The sequence below is a fragment of the Cajanus cajan genome, chromosome 4 (genome assembly GCF_000230855.2).
Source record: "Cajanus cajan strain Asha chromosome 4, NIPB_CcT2T_4, whole genome shotgun sequence".
Taxonomy (NCBI): domain Eukaryota; kingdom Viridiplantae; phylum Streptophyta; class Magnoliopsida; order Fabales; family Fabaceae; genus Cajanus; species Cajanus cajan.
The window spans coordinates 72,476,084-72,494,480 of NC_138520.1; the positions used below are offsets into that span (position 1 = coordinate 72,476,084).

General features: G+C 30.3%; 1 protein-coding gene across 3 annotated transcripts; it reads right to left on the minus strand.

The window, feature by feature from the left end:
* Positions 1-8,810: 8,810 nt before the first annotated feature.
* Positions 8,811-18,397, minus strand: LOC109801898 (uncharacterized). Of its 3 annotated transcripts, none has more exons than XR_014433380.1 (15): positions 18,225-18,397; positions 17,006-17,711; positions 16,613-16,925; positions 16,378-16,524; positions 16,180-16,268; positions 15,965-16,057; positions 14,114-14,240; positions 13,343-13,407; positions 13,086-13,260; positions 12,246-12,437; positions 12,103-12,150; positions 11,248-11,394; positions 11,020-11,102; positions 9,862-9,991; positions 8,811-9,189 (listed from the first exon to the last, which is right to left on the minus strand). XR_014433380.1 is itself a non-coding variant. In XM_083073003.1 (15 exons), the coding sequence occupies exons 2-15, from the start codon at positions 17,608-17,610 to the stop codon at positions 9,107-9,109; spliced, it is 2,283 nt and encodes a 760-aa protein (XP_082929129.1). In that variant the 5' UTR covers positions 17,611-17,711; positions 18,225-18,395; the 3' UTR covers positions 8,811-9,106. The 3 variants fall into 3 exon arrangements, 2 of the variants coding, with proteins under 2 accessions (XP_082929129.1, XP_082929130.1); XM_083073003.1 differs by having other exon boundaries at positions 9,862-9,977; positions 18,225-18,395; XM_083073004.1 differs by having other exon boundaries at positions 9,862-9,977; positions 18,171-18,395.

Below are 18,397 nucleotides of genomic sequence, written 5' to 3' on the forward strand. Positions count from 1 at the left end.
TTCTCAAACACATTTATAAATTAAGAGTTGAAAATGAAAAAATGTATAAACTAACTATTTCAACTAGTGAGAGAATAAAAGGAAAGACAAAAAGGTTTTAAAATTAAATAAAAAACCATTTCAAGTAAATTAATGAGAATTAAAAGGAAAAGGAAAAAAAAACTTATAAATTATAAGTCACTTTAATTAGTTTTTAAAAAGAATTATAAGTTTCTAAAATAAATTTTTATATCAAATAAATTTATTTTAGTCAAACTAACTTATAAGTTAGTTTTAAAAGACCTGTGAACTTTATATATGTTAATTTTAATTAATGAAAATAAGTATCTAATAATTTTTAAATTTTAAAAAAATTTATAAATTTAATTTATGTATTAAAAACTTTAAATCTAACAATTAGATTGTTGAGATTTATTGTAGCGTATGAATTATTAAACAGAATAAGTTTAAGTTAACTTGTTCTTAAAATAAATAGATCTCTCCTTATATATATATATATATATATATATATATATATATATATATATATATATATATATATATATATATATATATATATAAAAGGAAGGATCCGTTTACTCTAAGATTAAGTCAACTAAAATTTACTATGTTCAAGAACGGCCCGTTCTCCATTCAGAACGGCCCGTTCCGGATGCAAAAATACATATATGACGAATGCATCAAAACGAGCCGTTCTGCTTGGACGTTTCAGCTTCAAAAATAACAGATTATTCGTGCAAGCAGAACGGCCTGTTCTGCTTGGAGAACGGGCCGTTCCGGTTGCAATATTTACCCACAACCCGAACTACAAACAGAAAAGAAAAAAGAATTTAAACACTTCTCAGAATTCGGTTCCCGAGGAACCGAATTCTGAGCTAAAAAAAAAAAATTGAAGTTCAGAACTCGGTTCCCCGGGAACCGAATTCTGAACATGAACAGTAAAAAGTTCTATTTGGATAAATAAAGTTGTACAGATTCTTTTTTGGTAAAAATTTTTTAAAAAAATATTATTTTAGTAAAAAATTCGTATATATTCTCCCAACTATTATTTTTAGAGATGAGTACGAATCGGTTTAAATTGAATTTGTATTTTTTTTATTTGATAAAATTCAATTAGGTTGATTTGAATCGGATTTCTCTAAAAAAAATTCAAATCAAACTAGTGCTAATATAATTATTTTAGCTTGGTTCGCATTATTGAATTTATTATTTTAAAAAAAATATAAATTAGAAAAATTAAAGTGTTATATTCATTCTCGTGAAGTATGAATAACTAAAATAAATTTACACTTAAATTATAATCCTAACAAATTGAGGGAAATAAAAATATAAAATTATCAAACTGTATATTGACTATAAATAGTTGATTGAAATATTATAGGCTAAATTGTAATTTTTGTCCCTTTATTTTTATCAATTCATATATCATTTTAGTTTCTCTATTTTAGAACAAACATTTAGTTATTCTAATTTTAAAAAATACACAATTTTGGTTGTAAAACTTTAAGTTTTAACTATTATTTTCTTAACAATAACTATTTATCTATATGTAGTTGGGGTGTGTAGTGGGACTTTGAGAGTTGAGAAATTCTCAAGAATTTTGTTAGTTTTTGAGGTCTTTAGTCAGAGGCATAGTTGACATAGATGGAGGGAAGTATACAAGATTTTCAATTAGAACCGAGCCTTGTACGTTCATATTCTTCGAATCTCAAAGAGATAATTTTTTTTTTAAAGAGATGGACTCTGGTTCATGATTTCTTTCTTTTCTCTTATTTTTCCTAAATTTCTCTGGTGCGTGAGGGAGTGTGATTGGGCAGTGGATTTGAAGCTTGTAGTTGAGGATTCGAGTCATTATCATAGCTATTTGATTTTGAAAGCTTAGAGCTGGTTCTTCTTTCTTCCTTTTCTCCATTCTTAGTGGGATAGGAGTCGAGGTAAAGAAACCTAAATTTGATTTTTAGTAGAATTTGGTGTTGCATGTACCTTGATTTAGGTTGAATGCTTGTTGGTATGCTTAATTTGGAGTGGGTGTTGGATTTTTTAAGAACTTGGTGTTCTTAGTGAAAAAAATGAAAAGATTTGACGATCTAATTGATGTGTTATTGTTACATGTTTGATTTTCTTCAAAATTTGAGTTGTACATTGCTAATAAGTGATAAATATTGAATTGCATGCATGAACTACTGGTTGGATGAAAGGATTTTGGAGATTTGATGGTGTTCATAGTTGTTGGGTTTGTTCTTCGTGTATGCGAAATTTTTTGGGTTTGTGATGCTAAGCATGAGTCTCACGCTTAGCATGGAGATTGAAGGATGCCTCTAGAAGGTTGGCACTTAATGTTAGTTTCCACGCTCAACATGAAAACTTTAATTTATTTTTATGACTCTCTATGAGTCTAGCACTCAGCGTGAGTTTCCACGCTAAGTGTGAAAAACTTAACTAAATACTTTCTTCTTTGTATTGAGTTGGTCGCTCACATGATGTATAATGAAGGTAGTTTATATGTTATTTGTTCTTTATATATTGATCCATAATAATGTATATTGATGATTAATTATTGATTTGTGAGTTGAATGGTGGACATGAATAACATTGATTAATCTATTGCATGTTGTATGTAGGATGATGATAATAAGCAATGACATGCTTTGTTTATGTAGTTGAAATAATGACGAGCATTGATATATTACGTATGATTTATATGTTATAAATTGCATAGTTGGAGTATTGAATAAACATTGGTATGATAATATTGAATAAGTTATTGAGCATTGGTATTCTAATCTTAGAAAAAATGTTAAGTATTGATATGCTAATCTTGGATGAATTGTGGAGCATTGGTATGCTAAGTACAATTAGTGTAATTATATGCATTGACCTAGGTATTATATATAGATAATGTATGTTAAGACAGTGGTGTTGAAAATGTTGTAAACATTAAAATATATTGATTGACTTAGGATTAAAGGAGAGAATGTTGTTTGAATGTTAAAGGTCACAAATATGAAATATTGTTTTTGGCGCTTTAGAAGGCCAATTGTTGAAATCCCTCATTAAGTAGGAATGAAACTCTTGAAATAAATTTTGTTGAGTCTCTTCTTAGTTTTTAGTCAATGTGAAGTAAAGTATGAAATTGAAGATTACAACCTTTAACTGATTACTAAAAAGGTTATGTGATTTTTTAAAATAGTTAGTGGGCTAATGGCACAAGTGAAATGGTTATGCATACCATGGTCATAGTATGCCTATACCCATCTATACTATTTCAATCGTGGAACCAAACTTTGGTATCCTTTCATAGATGTTTATCTAACAAACACATTGGATGTGGAAATGATTAGGATTTGTTTGGTAGGTCAAGTCACTTAAACTACTCAAATGTATTAGGATATTTTTATAGGTAAATGCACAACAACACATTAGTTGTTGAGTATGCATATGATATGGTGTGAGTTGTTGTTCATATGCATTGGATGAGTATGTTGTGTGATATGATCATGGTCAAAGTTTGATTGCTTGGGTGTTTTAGCTTTCAAACACAATGATTGTTGTTGGATGTGAATCTTGTGATGTGTTTGCTTGATTCATATGATGTTGTTGAGTATAGTTTTATTACTATACTTGTTACTTTTTGAACTTTAACTTACAATTGTCTGTTTCTACGTGGTTGGACTGTGATTATCATACTTGGTATGAGAGTAGAGCATCGTTAAACTTGTAGAAGTGTGCAGTGGAGGCCATCGGGTGGATGATGGTGCTTTGGATGTTTTGTGCTACCTCACGTGATAGTTGTATAATTGTGTTTGATTGACATTTAGATCATATATTTGAGTTTTATAGGATGACTGTACATATATTGTTTACATTTGTATAATTGTTTTCACACTTGTATGTATGTTATACAATACATATCCAGACATGTGAATGTATGACTTTAATAGGAGTAATTTTATTGTTAGTTGGAGATTTTTACAAAAGTGTAATGGTCACGAAGAATTGTTACATTGATCTTTCATCAAATTAACATTTATTAATAATCAAGTTGTAACGTTTACTTATACATAAGTGATGTGACAATTATGACATGACATTTTGAGATAAACAAAATGTAAATAAAATTTATTAATAAAATAAATATCAATTATTTCTTATAATTGATACAAATGAAGATTTTTTGCATGTTAATTAATTATTTATTTGTTCTTTTATCTCTACATCTCATATAATTGAATATTATGTCACTTAAGTGATGTCATGTTATTGGATAACATCAAAGTTTAACTATTAACTAACATTAAATTGATAGTATGACTAAAACTTCATTTTTTTTAAATAGAAGGACTAAATATCTACATTTTAATAAAAGACCAAAATTATAAATTTACAAAAATAAAGAAATCGAAAAATACAATTTAACCAATATTATAATATAAAAAATGAATTGAAAGTTTGATTCATCTTTTAGTCCAAATTCTCAATATTTTTATAGATAAATCCTACATTTTTATAAAATATTTTATTTCAACAATAAATTATAAATATTTATAAAAATAATATCCAATAATTAATCAATTGAATTGGTTTTGAACATTAAAATTTGTCATCCAATATAAATTTATTGAACTTGTATTTTATTCAATCCAAACTAATTTAATTTTTTTTCATTTGAATCAGTTTAGATTCATCGATTTTTTACAGACTAATCTAGATATATAGCTACCCCTTATTTTTGAATACCAAAAATATTATATAAAATTAAATGATTTAAAATTTATTTGATTCATATAATTTTATAAATTATACTTTTTAATTCCTATAATTAAAATGTTTTATTTTTATCTTGATGTGTACCATTTTGTTTTTAGTTTTTGTTGTCTATATTGTTATAGAATTTTAAAGGTAAAATTTATAAAATTATAAAAATAAAAAAATATAAAGACTAATTGATAAATTTCATTAATTATAAAAATATATATTTAAACCAAATAATTTTTATCTACTTGTGTTTAACCTTTTACCAACTATAGATATCGAAATTAGTTACATATTAGAGCTGGGGTTCCAATGGCTATTGTGTAACATACCACTTATCATACATATATACTAGGTAATTAATAGTAATTCGTATCTCTATATATTTATTTAAAACAAAATAAAAATAAAGTATGCAGTCATTATATTGAGAGGAAGAGAAATTGTGCATATCTTTTTTTACATAAGCGTGTGGATAGTTAAAAAAATTATTATTGTTATTATTATTATTATTTTTAAATAAAATGATAAATAGAAAGTAGGTGAATTGCATGTGCAAATTTTAGATAATAATATATAGTTTGAGTAAGGATCACAATAAAATAAGGTTAATACATATTTTTTTTATATTTGTTTTTGTTTTTGTTCTCCTACTTTATATTCATTTTTTCCCCAAATCTAATGGATATAGAATTTGTCGCCATTTATATACTTGTCAAATATTGAGTATATCTGTATTTGTCAAAAAAATTAATTAAATATTATTTTTTACAAAAAATATAAAAAATAATTTTTTTAACATAAAATTAACTAAGCTTTATTTGATATAAATTAAAAATAAAGTAGGAAATTAAATAAATTTTAAGTATATTCTAAAAATATATTTATAAATTGAAAATGAGTATTAATAAATTAAATATTACTCATATCCAATAAAATTAGATATTTCTCGTAAAAATTTGGAACGTGTTCAGACGTTATTTACTTGTCATCCTTTGAGTAAAAATTTCTAAAAATAAAATGAACACAAAAAAGTAGATATTAAAATATGTAACTTCTTTACATATATATATATAATATAAACTTTAGCATATTATTAGTGAATAATTAATAATTAAAATTACCCAATACAATAAATTATTAAAATTTAAAAACAATAATATTAATTATAGGGTAAAATTATCTCTTATATTCTATTTATTTACTTTAATTTAAATCCAACCAAACAACCATAAAAAGAACTATTTAGTTTCATTCTATCTATCTTAGGACTTATATGTACAAACTTATAATCTCTTATAAAAGAATAAAAAAATCAAATATTTTTTTAAAAAACTAAAAATAACTTATACATAAATTAAATTATAAAATTCGTCTCATGTTTACTTATTTGAAAACTAACTTTTTATTTGTGTAAAAGTTAAATACTTAAATACAAGTAACTTTAAATTACATCTTAAAATCACTTAATTTTTTTTAATTTATGTTCATTCTATATTTCATTTCTATTCAATTCGTGTTTTAAAAAAATATTTTTTTATCTAACATATTTGAACACAAAAATTTATACATATTATTCCAACCTTTATCACTACGCCGTTATCTTGGAAATTATGGTGGATTGAATTATTTTACATGATGAGTTTTATTTATTTTATATATTGGTTAAATCGGATGACGAAAGCAAGAAGTAAGTCTATACTTGCATAAATAAGATTATGGTATGAGACAATTGAAGTTTTTTTTTTTTTTTTAATAAATTTTTTATAGTGTGTTTGGATGAAGAATTTTACAAATTTAAGAAATTTTAAATTTTTGGTATTTGAGTTACTTTGATTTCAATTTCTATCATTCTTAAAATATTTTGTTTGGATAAGTTAATTCAAATTTCTTAAATTTTAAATTGTTAGGTTAAATATGATAATTTGATTCCACCATAGTAAAATTGATTTTAAAAATATATTTATATATTGAAAATTTTAAATTAAATTTTATAAAAATAAATATTAATTCATTTTAAATATTTAATAATTTCAAAATTTAATATTAGATAATATTTAATAATTTTAAAAATATTTTTGAATATTCAATAATTAAAACAATGAAGAGATAAAATAAAATATATAGGTGAAATAAGAAAAACAAATATGAGAAATTTCAAATTCTTATTTTTTTGGGAAAATTTGAAATTTTACTATTTTAAGGAATTTCACAAATGCTTAAATTTCAAATTCTTTGTAAATTCTTCATCTAAACAAAACATTTCACCTCAAAAAATTTAAAATTCTTCAAATAAATAAATTACCCTATATAAATTCACTATTACACCATTATATTAGATTTGGAGAATTATGAGTAACCGTACAGATCAATTATTTCCTAAGAATCATGAACAATTATCCAAGTCATTTAAACACTTGTAAAAAAATAATACAATTAATCATTCTCACAAGAAAGGGTGTGATAATAAAGAATCCCGGAGATATGTATATTCCTCACTTTTTGTTAGCACAAGCTGACGTCATTTCACGTTCTTGCATTTGCATGGAAGAATATTTCACCAATTGACGCAGGGAGCCATACCTTTGCGACATGGGTGTATGTGTATAAATGATTTCTATGGAGCTAGGTTAAATTAATAAATTTAGTCTGTGTTCAATCAAAATAATTTTAGTTATTTTATAATTTTTATGAAACTTAAAACAAACTCAACCCATTTTTAATTTTACTTTTGATACATATTTAACAAATTACAAATTTAAAAATAATTTTTTGATTAGATAAAATTAATAATTCTGAACAAGTAAATAGATAAATAAAATTGATAATAATTATGCAACATAAGGATTATCTTGTTATTTTTTTTATTAGACAGAAGAATTAACTTCAAATATACAATTTTTTTTGGTACATTCAAATATACTTCTTTATTAAAAGATAAGATATTGTTATTAATTAGTTTGACGAAATAATTTAGTATAATTAGACTTCACAGTGTGTGAGAGACAATCTTTTCTTTTTACTTACCCAGTCAATAGCTAAAATGGAAACGACCCAAACATGGCCCAAATATGAAGTACCCCAACGTACTGCTCTTCTACTTCCAAAAATCCAATTCAAAGCAAAACTTTCAACAAATCCACGCCCTTCTCTTCGGTTTACTGTCAGCAATATATATTTTTCATGAGAAACATTATATCTCCTGCGCCAGAGATTTACACATCTTTATATTAGTATAATAGTGTCCAGTTTGAATTTAAACTTTTCATAAATTTATTCTTATCATCACTTAAAGTACCTCATTCTAATAAAATGTGTATATTTTGTAAACTCATATATATATATTTTTTTCTTTCTTAATAATGAAAGATTATTTGAATATCAACAATACCATTAACATAACCCAGGCAATAGACTTGAGAATCCAGCCACCATTGCAATTCACGGACAGGAGACACCCAGAAACACATTTTATCCGATGCAACAATTGTAAAAAAAACAATTCAATTTAAACAGAAATTCGCTTTTTCTAGATATTAAATCCCTTATTCAATTCGTTCTACTAATTCCAAGAGTTCGAGAGCAACCCACCACCTTCAGTCCACTCATTCCATTACAAAGCAACAAGGCCACTAACGTACTGTACCCCATAGTCCCATCTCGAAGCATTTCAATAATACTAACCCAAATCAAAACCACACTAAAGAGAACAACCACAACATCTCTTCATCCATCCTTTACTACAACAAACAATGATTAATAACATCACGACCAATAATAGTTAATTTTATCTTACAAGTGATTAATATTTACTACGTCAATAATTACATAGCACTTGCAAGAAAAAATTAACCATATTTATATATTTAACGAAGTTAACCACATGTCCGAGTAGATGCTGTATAGATATAGCCTAGCGAGACATTCATCTTTTCCACAAAATGAGGAAGGGGAAGATGAGTGAAGTGATATTCAAATACAAATGATAGAAGGTAAAGCCTTCAATGATCAAGCAAGATCGGGACTGATATTCAAATAGTGGAGAAGGCAACAAAGCATTTGAAGGGAAGGCAAATACATTGATCTTATATTCTTATTCAACAAGCTAGTGATAATTTTAATTTCTTTGTGCTGCTATTTTCCTACCTTATTGAATAAGATTCAGATCCCCACCTTGATTTTACTTTTTGGGGGGCAGGGGTTCTATGATAACATAATACATTATTCATTACGGATAACCAACCATCGTTCTTTATGGTTACATTTCAAAGAAAACATGGCACAATACGACACAAATTTCACAGATAAAATGATGTCCAACTCGAGTAGAACCTTAGTTAACATCAATAAAACACTACGATCTTCCAACTTCATCTGTATCAGCATCTTCTTTCTGGTTCCCCAATTTGACAATGTCTTCCACCAATATTTTCCCATCTGTAATAATAACAAAAAAAAAGTAGCAGTCAATCTGGCAGCTGAACTACTTTTTAAATTAAGATGTTGGATCATCTATACTATTTCGCAATTGCATACACCCCTCTAGATATTACAATAGATAAGTAATCAAGATAATATTGAACAGTAAGATTCTGAAGGATTTTATAGAACTATGGCATACATGGAAGAATGTGTACAAGGTTTAGTTCACAATCATCACGGCGGTTATGGACTTACATTTGGTTCAGAGAATGACATTCTTTTTAAGTTGTGATGAAATTTATCATTGGAAGTCCCAAGATGGCTTCGGAAACTGTACTAATGTACTACATGCTATACACACTACACAACTTTCTTTTTTAGTTACAATTACAAAGAATAATAAGCGTACAGTTATGCATTCACACAAAATAAGTGTTTTATCAGGAGCTGTCAGTCACGTGGCTCCTAAAAATCAAAGCAAGGGAGAAAGTAGAAAAAGGGGGAAAAAAGAGGATAGAAAAAGAAGCTAAAAAGGAAAAGGAAAGCCGAAGTTGCATTTGGTTCTGTTTTGTACTTTTATACTACAAATTTTTAGCCGCATTAACGGGAGAGGGAACATCAGTGACATTCATTAATCGTTACTGATATCTATTGGGGCAGTATGAGAAAAAGGACTCAAGAACTGACCACTATCCTTGGAAAGGTTGCTGAGAAGTTCCTCAATTCCTTCTTTGCCCAGAGTATCCTTCAGATACATAGCAGCAGATACAACCTCCTCAGGTGTCACTTTCCCATCATAATCTCTGCCAGAACATGACTAGACATTTGAATGACATATATTTCCAACAATTAGTCATAAAGATTATAAGGGAAAAGGAGTAAACAACAATCAGTCCTAAACGAATTAAATACTTGGACGGATTCATTTCCAGCCAGAGGAAAGACCAAAGTTCTGGTAGTGGTTAATTCATAAAAATAAAAAACAGAGAGAAAAAGAAATCTCAAGTAATGGATTCAATTGTGGGTATGTTAGTAGTACTTGTTAAATAGAACATGAAAATATTTCATTATCAGTTAAAATGAAGGTGAAATAGGATTTGGAAAATCTTGTGGATATTTTAATTAGTAGATATTTTATAGATTGTAAATGTAGATCACAATTTTTGTAACTTTTTCATCCCCAAAATAAACGAAGTTGCGGGCAACTAATGCTCTAAAACAAGCTCCAACCTTGCAAGTCTATATTACTGAGGGAATGAGTACAGTGAATATTGGAGATTATAACAGGGGCAGATGGATCAAAGATCTGCTTGCAAAGTAAATTTCAGAATATATTCTTCCAAGAATTGAGATATCATCTGGGTGTTGAGATTGCTAAATACTACCATGAACTTTATATCAAAGAGAAAGCTTGATTAGCTAAACGAAACAGCCAAATTGACACCCAATAGATATCCTAATAGCAGATAAATCTGTAATTGATATAACTGTTATGTACCCCATGCCAATTGAATATTGATAGGTAAGTTGAATTATTTACAATAACTAGTTGTAATCATAGTTGTGAGTCGGTTCTTAAGATTTCCTCAGAACAGGTCACTAATTAAAAATAATAGAAATTATTGTATCACAGGTTCTTCCATATAACAATGAAAAGGTCCCCCCTCCCCGTCATGGTGTCCTTTTCTGGATTCTGCCATTGAGCATGGCTAATTTCCATTTAGAAAATACCATATTTAAATATTCATAATTTGCATAAAGAAAATAGAAGCAATTAAACATGGTTTCAAATTATAGAACATAGCATTTAATGCTCTCTCAAGCAAAAATGTAACTAAGAAAAACCTGTCTAGCAACCGCCATCGGTCTCCAATTTTATAATCAACATCATCAATTTCTTTTTCAAGTGTCTGGAGCATAGTATCAACCTGAAAAACAAATGAAATTTCGATTGCTGTTAGCTATTTCCAGTTTCAGAATATAAATTCAGCTAATGATCAACGGATGATCTGATTTGTTATTGTTTTTCAATTATAAAGTGGCATCAAAAGAAACAAGAGGTCAAAGAATTACCCTGTCAACAAGTGCTGAAGAAACCTTGTCACTAATAGCTGCCTCAATAGCACCATCACTTTCCTTCCTGGCAGCTTGATAGGCTTTCTTAGCTTCCTGTTCATATTCAGTACCTTCTCTGCCTACCATACTATCATAAAGCTCCATCTGTAAAGTGGTAGGATAGAATTGATTTTATATGTAATAGAGGCTGGACATGATGAATAGCTAGTTGGTTTAAGAAAACATTTTCTGTTTCAATTTCTTTTTTCCACAAAATGTTGTTTTCATCAATTCCTCTTTAAATCTCTGCAAACAAGAAATAAAGTGCAAGCAGGGTGGTTTTTCTATAAGTGTTAAAAAAACAGAAAATATTTTCTCAAAGCCCTTAGAAAATGAGACTTAATGCGTGGGCTGGGCTTATCCTCATAAGCCTACCTTATGTGTGTAAACACAGATACTAGAAGGCGAACCAGTCATATTAGAGACTAGAATTTTCAGCAAAGTCTCTCTCACACACAGTACAAAGCTAGAGAACACATTTTGAAAATATTTTTATCAAAAACAACAATAGAAATGACAAGTTTAAGAACTAAATTTCAATTACTGAAATTTTTTGTTGCGAAAAAATAGTGACATGTTAAATTTTAAGCTTCTGACAGAATGTGTTTAAACCAGCAAATTTTTTTAACAAATCAATGTTAAATAAATAATCCAAATGCAGAGGCATATTAATTTACATCCAAAAGGGAGAGTCACACACACAATACTAGAATCTAGAAAGAAATTTCCATTTGACTTTTCTTTGATTGCCTGGAAAATATTCACTATGCAATATCCAGTCGCAAAAATGTGTCGATTCTATAATCTATATACCTCCTTTCTAACGAGCCTCAAAAATTCTTCACGTTCCCTGCTCACTGACTGAAAAATTAGCAGACAAATGAGCGAGTTCAAGCCTTCATCAGTAAATAAACAAAGTCTGGCAAAAACAATAATGTTCTAGTTCCACTCCTTACAGATGCTGAAGCCAAAACAGCTAATGCACGACTGAGCTCCCAGAGCTGCTCCTGTTTATTCAATGTCTTTGTTTTTTCCTTTCCTTGTGTTTGTTTGATTGTTGAAGCACTCTCTTTTGTAGCCAAATCCCTTTCACTACCAACTGATTCCTTCATTTTGGCCTGTACTGCCTCCTCTTTCTTTTCCTCCTCCTATTAATATTTGGCACCCATCAATCTCAAATTAAAGCAACAAGTACACCAATAGCCTAGCAACTTCAACAAGAAAAACAGTATTTATGGTGATTTATATATAATGTTATTTGGATGACAACCATTGAAAAATTCTTACATAATTGATTACAATATGCTCCAAAAAAATGCAATAGAAAAGGAAATACTCTAATAAAAATACATATTTTATTTATAGATGACTCATGCATGTTTTCACAATAAATTTATCTTTATCTCTTTCTTCCTTGCAAGTAGACTTCATCATACATGCAAGTAGCATAAATGAGTTATTTATTTATATTTGAATATTATGTTCCTCCTACTAATTATCCACAAAATTACAGTGAAATGAAGCAACGCTTTTAACATAAAACTAGACAGTTAACCCATGCATATAGAGAAAAAGAGTAAGAAGAAAAAAAATAAAGTCCTCAGGACACTGCAGGTTGACATGTGGTTATATCTGGATAGTTTTTATGACATTATTCATGATATTAATAGGTACAAATGAAGGATAGCTTTTAACAAGGCTACTTTAAAATTATGAGGGAGAAAATCAACAATCTATGGCTCCCTCCCAGAACATATATATCCCTAATAACAAAATACATAATGCAAAAAATCAACCTTGATTAGCTCCTCTTGCATTTCAAGGAATTCCAACTTCCTTTTCCTTTCTGAAACAGAATCTTCAGACGGCAAAGTTGTCACCCCAACAGTATCTACAACCTCATCTGGCAGAGAAGAGAGTGTAGCTTGAACAGCTTCCTCTGGTCTGATCTTTCCTGAAACAGAAAATGCTCTGCAGAGGGAATGAGATGACCCCACCTTTCCAGAAAATCCTTAAAAAAAGGTAATATTTTAACAGAGAAACATTAAGATACCTGGAAAGAATTAAGAGGGAAGATGGCACAGAATGGTTGAGAGACAAATCCAGCCAGTCCTTAAGCTGCAAAGAAATATAACAATATACATCCCCCAGACATCAGATTTGTTTCGACCAAACAACCCAGTGAAGGCTGCTTTTATTCAGCATTAAGAAATGTCTTCCAACTATATCATGTAAATATTATGTTAGCCTACTTTCTTTTATACCTATTCATTTTGGAAACATTAGATCTTATGAACTATCCTAATACAACATTCTTTCCCAATCCAATTTGGTGGTAGCTTTCTCCATTCCTTTCGCATTTAAGAGATACATCTATAATTATTTGTTTTTGACATTTTGTGATGAATCCAACACAATAGCATTCAAGAGTCTTGAGATTTGGTTTGAGATATATCTGACATGTGTGGACAGTAGATCAGATGGAGGGTAGCCCTATTGCTAGAGGAAAATTGAGAAAAAATGTTGGAGAAACCATTAAGAAGGATTTAGAGGTCAATGGTTAGTCTACAGACATAATTCATGATAGTGTTATGGTATTGTTTGATCCATGTAGCAGAAAACACCAAGGGGGCAAAAGTTTGGCTGTTATTGTTGTTCTCAAAGTAGCAATTATGAAAAGATAAAGGTTCTGACTTCTGAAAGTAGGAAGTATGACCAATTCATTGTTCACAAAAATTGCCAACGTTGTAAATTAACACAAAGTTAGAGAGTTCATAATTGAGCTTCAGCACCACCAAATTCCACTTAAACATTTATGATTAACCTGCTGCCGCATTTCTTCTACTGAAAGTAATCCAAGTAATCCTCGATCTCTGCAAGCTTGACGAAGCTCTGCTTCTGAAAGAGATTCCAGACCTTCGGCTTGAATCATTAGATCATCGTTCTTGATCCTGCCAAAGGCAAACAGTTTACATCTATTGACCCTCAAAACACTAATGAGGCTATCGACTGAATATGGCAAATTTAGTTCAAGAAATATGGTAGTTTTGAAAGCACAAAACTCTAAGTGTGGTGTGCTCTGTGCAGTGTCAAGCAGAAATTCCCTTTTTCCCTTTCTTTTCTTCATTCCTAGGAAGGGCCTTTTGTTTTTCTTTTTGCATTTTGTTGGAAAGTTGTGTTAGCATGAATTGAACATCATATGGTAAAACTTGCACTATTTGTATTGTACATGTGCTTGACCTTAATTCATTAGTATAAATACATATACAGAGACCCTAACAGGTATGAGGTAAATGCATCCCCTTCACAAATTCTTCTCCTTTCGAATTTTCCCTTCCTCTTGATGTTCTTTTTCATGGTATCAAGAACTACATTCTGAACCTAGGTTGGAAATATAGATCCACATCTGGTTTCCCAAAAAAATCCTATTCTACACAAAACTGATCCATCCCTTTCTAGTTTCTTCTTAGTAATTGGTCAATTGTTGAGCACTGATGCGTGCAATTTGTGTCTCTTTCCACCTTTCAAGTGGAACTCTGTATTGACATGTGCACCACCCCCCCCCCCCCTCCCCCCACCCCCAGCGGCCTATCACTTCCTTATCATACAGATGCCTGCTTCACACACAATCCACCATTTCACAACTTACTGGGACACACTGGATGTCATCAAGTGTGACAGTTAGACATGCATCAACAAGAAGGCAAGACCAAGACATACTTTATGAGAAGAAATATGATGTATGACAAGGCATTGGGGATGTCAATAAAACAATTTTGGATACTGGGAATATAGGGTTTCTGTCAAATCAGAATTGACCATGTAAGAAAGAGAGAGAACATAAAGGGGATGCACTGAAATTAAGCTCACATCAATTATATTTTTATATTAAGGCCTTGTTTGTTTTAAAGTTAGAAAGTAAACTCTTGCACTTTCCTATGGAAAACACACGTTCCAATATAAATATATGGCTCAAATTAATTTAGACATACATCTCAATTACATTCAATGATTCAAAATCAAGCATACCAAACTCTAAACCATATGAGCACTAAGATTGGGCTATCAGAGTTGTGCACAGAAGATCAGTTGAAACACCAATCTGAACTAGAATAGATGGGCTCAAATAGTAAGACATACTCTAACAAAATGAAAGAGACTAAGGGACTATACCCATCTAAGTTCTTTAAATGCGAACAAGAGAATTTCCCTTAAAATCCCATCAGCACAGCAAGCCATGCCAGAAAAAGATAACTTTCTCCCACAACAAAAACATTTAAACTTCTACAAGATCTGTCAATTAAAGCAGTCACCAAATACTGCCCAATTGCAACAGTAAAGGCACAACATCTTGAAATAATATACTATTTTCTGTTCACTCTTAAAATAGGATTTGGCAAGAATCCCTTGAATTCTGTTTCCTACAATTGAATTATGCACAATGACTAACCAATATGAGAGATGAGGCAGACATCCAGAAATTGGTGCAACCGTGCAACAAATAAAAGAAATCTATGACAATTACAAAAACTTATATAAACCAGATACAAAGAAACTTTTCACATAAAGCATAAAATGAAAATTACCATATCTTAACCTATAAGGGCCAATGAGCTATGCATGCATCAAGAACCAGAATTTTCAAAAAAAGAAAAAATGAATGAATGAATCTTACTCCTGTAATCTTTTGCGGAGCATGTAACGTAAATATGCATCAGTTCCATATGGGCTTATGCCCATATATTTACACATATTAACCAAGCGAGGCCTGTTCTCCATTTTTGCAACCAAAAATAATGTTAATAATGATAATGAATGGAATCCCAAAAAAAGAAATTAATAACTGGAGAGCACATCTTGTTGAACATAAGCAATGGTAGAAGCCCCAACCTGCTAATGTTATCCAGGGTGAGCTCATCATTAAATAATTTTGCAAATCCCAAGATTTCATCATTAGAAACTCGGGCACCTGTTCTGACCTATTTCAATCACATAATAAATACAGACACAATGATATAAATATTGCACATAATCACATATAAGAGGATGTCTAAACTGTAAAACAATATCATGAAGAGCAAGGCTGACCTTGTTCATAAATTCATCAAGATCTTCTGCTGTCTGCTTCAGTTCTCCACTTCGTGAATTCTGAATCTCCTTTGCCATTTCTTTTACAGTATCTTGAAGAAACTTGGCATATTCTATTCTTGCATTTAGCCTTCTTTTCAATGCCTCCTACAAGTTAAGCCTTCCCAAAATTGAGTCATAATAAAGCACACCAGTAACCAAGCATGTATTGTTTGATGAATACAATAATAATCACCTGTTCCTTCATCTTGTCCTGGAAAGTGGATGGCAGCATGTTGGGAAACAGTTTAAGGAATACTGGCAACAATAACTCCATGAATGGAACTATGATAAATACAGCAAAAGGAACTAGCCTGAAAATGTCAGCTGTTGTCCTTGTAAGTTGCTGCCTCTCCCTTCTAGAAAGGCTCTTTCCATTGGCTAGTTTCAACAATAATCTGGAGCTTATCCTAATATCAGCCCAGAGTAGTTTTGTACCAAACCAGTAGTGTTGCAGGGTAGATTTAAATTCATCCCACCAATGACTAAACTTTTTTGCCCAGTCATCCCTAGTTAATGGAAAATCAGACAAGTCTCACAAATACATTTATATCATACAAAAAAAAAAAAGATGCAGTAAATTTTAAACCTGCTCATTGACATTATTGTTCTGAAAGCTGGACCAATTCCTAAAATCTTAGCCCATAATTTCTTTAAAATAGAATCAACACTCTTCTGTGGTTCTTGCAACTGTTTAGCCTTAGCTTTTGCTTTTATATTGCTCAAGCCTTCAACAGCTTCATCACATTCCTCTGGTGAAGCTTCCTTCTTTTGTTTAGTAGCCGATTGTTCACTTCCCATATTACTGCCACCCAATCCAGATTGATCAGGTGCAACCGTGGAAATATAACGGGTACATTGGGATATCCACCCCAATCTTGAAAGACAATCTAACTCTATCTTGTCAGATCTAAATCCAAAACTTGATACTCTAAAGGAACTATGCGAGATAAATCTCGAAGCTGTATGAGCTGCCATATCATCTTTGTTGATAGTAAATAAATTTATTTCCTGTACATGTTTGGTAGTGGCAGGTGAACAGAAGGGAAACTGACTCAAACCTTCTAATTCACTAGATTCAAATGGCTGAGCATGCCCAACACTTGAGAATCCAAAACTAATGCGGGTAGATTGGCTACACAAGGGATTGAAGAAGATGCTCCTTCTCTTTCGCAAAATCACCCTTGAAGCCATAACAACAAATTCCAGCCTCTGATTTCAATTCTCCCTAAACAAAACCCTTAGTAATTCAATGTTTCAATGCCATAGATACAAAGAATGCAGAAATTTACCACCTGTAAAATGCAAGCGAAACTCCAATTATTCATTGCAGCACATTATGAAATTAGCCGATACTAATAGTAACCCAAGCGCGTGTTTGACTATAGATTACTTTTAGTTTAGTTTATTTATTTATTTTAACTATCTTAGAAAGATGCAATAACAACAAAAGAAAAACAATTATTTCTTCAAAATAAGTTAAGTGAATCCAAACAGGCACTTTCCATACAGTAATAGAACGATAGAATTAAAGCTAAATGCGACGCTAATTTGTCAAAATTTCAAGCATTCTAACATCTTTCATGCAACGATTACACAATAGAGCTACTAATAAAACACAGAAAAAAAAATGCTATATATATGTATGTATATAACACGTGTCTAAAGTCCAAAACATTTTTCGATTTAACCGATTAGAGCAGTCGCAAACGCATTATCTATTAAAAATAAGAAGAAACCATTCATTCTCTTACAATTGGCAGAAATCCGAATCGAATTGAGTTGAACAAGTAGAATACGAAACGCACCGTCGTTGGCGAAAACAACGCACGGAGGCGAGTCGTTTTGACGGCGAAAGTATCAGTCGAAACTAGCGACGCCAGAGGTGAATCGAAGAGGCGGAGAGAAAATGCGCGTGTTCAGTAATATCTGGATCGTGTACGGAACAGAGTAACAACACTCTAGGCGTTTCCAATTTCCA

Excerpts from the sequence above, each read along its gene's own strand:
- LOC109801898 (XM_083073003.1), bottom strand. The coding sequence starts at position 17,610 with ATGGCTTCAAGGGTGATTTTGCGAAAGAGAAGGAGCATCTTCTTCAAT. Across the intron at positions 12,151-12,245 it reads CTGTTTTGGCTTCAGCATCT|TCAGTGAGCAGGGAACGTGA; the intron begins GTAAGGAGTGGA and ends CTAATTTTTCAG. Across the intron at positions 9,978-11,019 it reads CGATGGCGGTTGCTAGACAG|AGATTATGATGGGAAAGTGA; the intron begins GTTTTTCTTAGT and ends ATGTTCTGGCAG.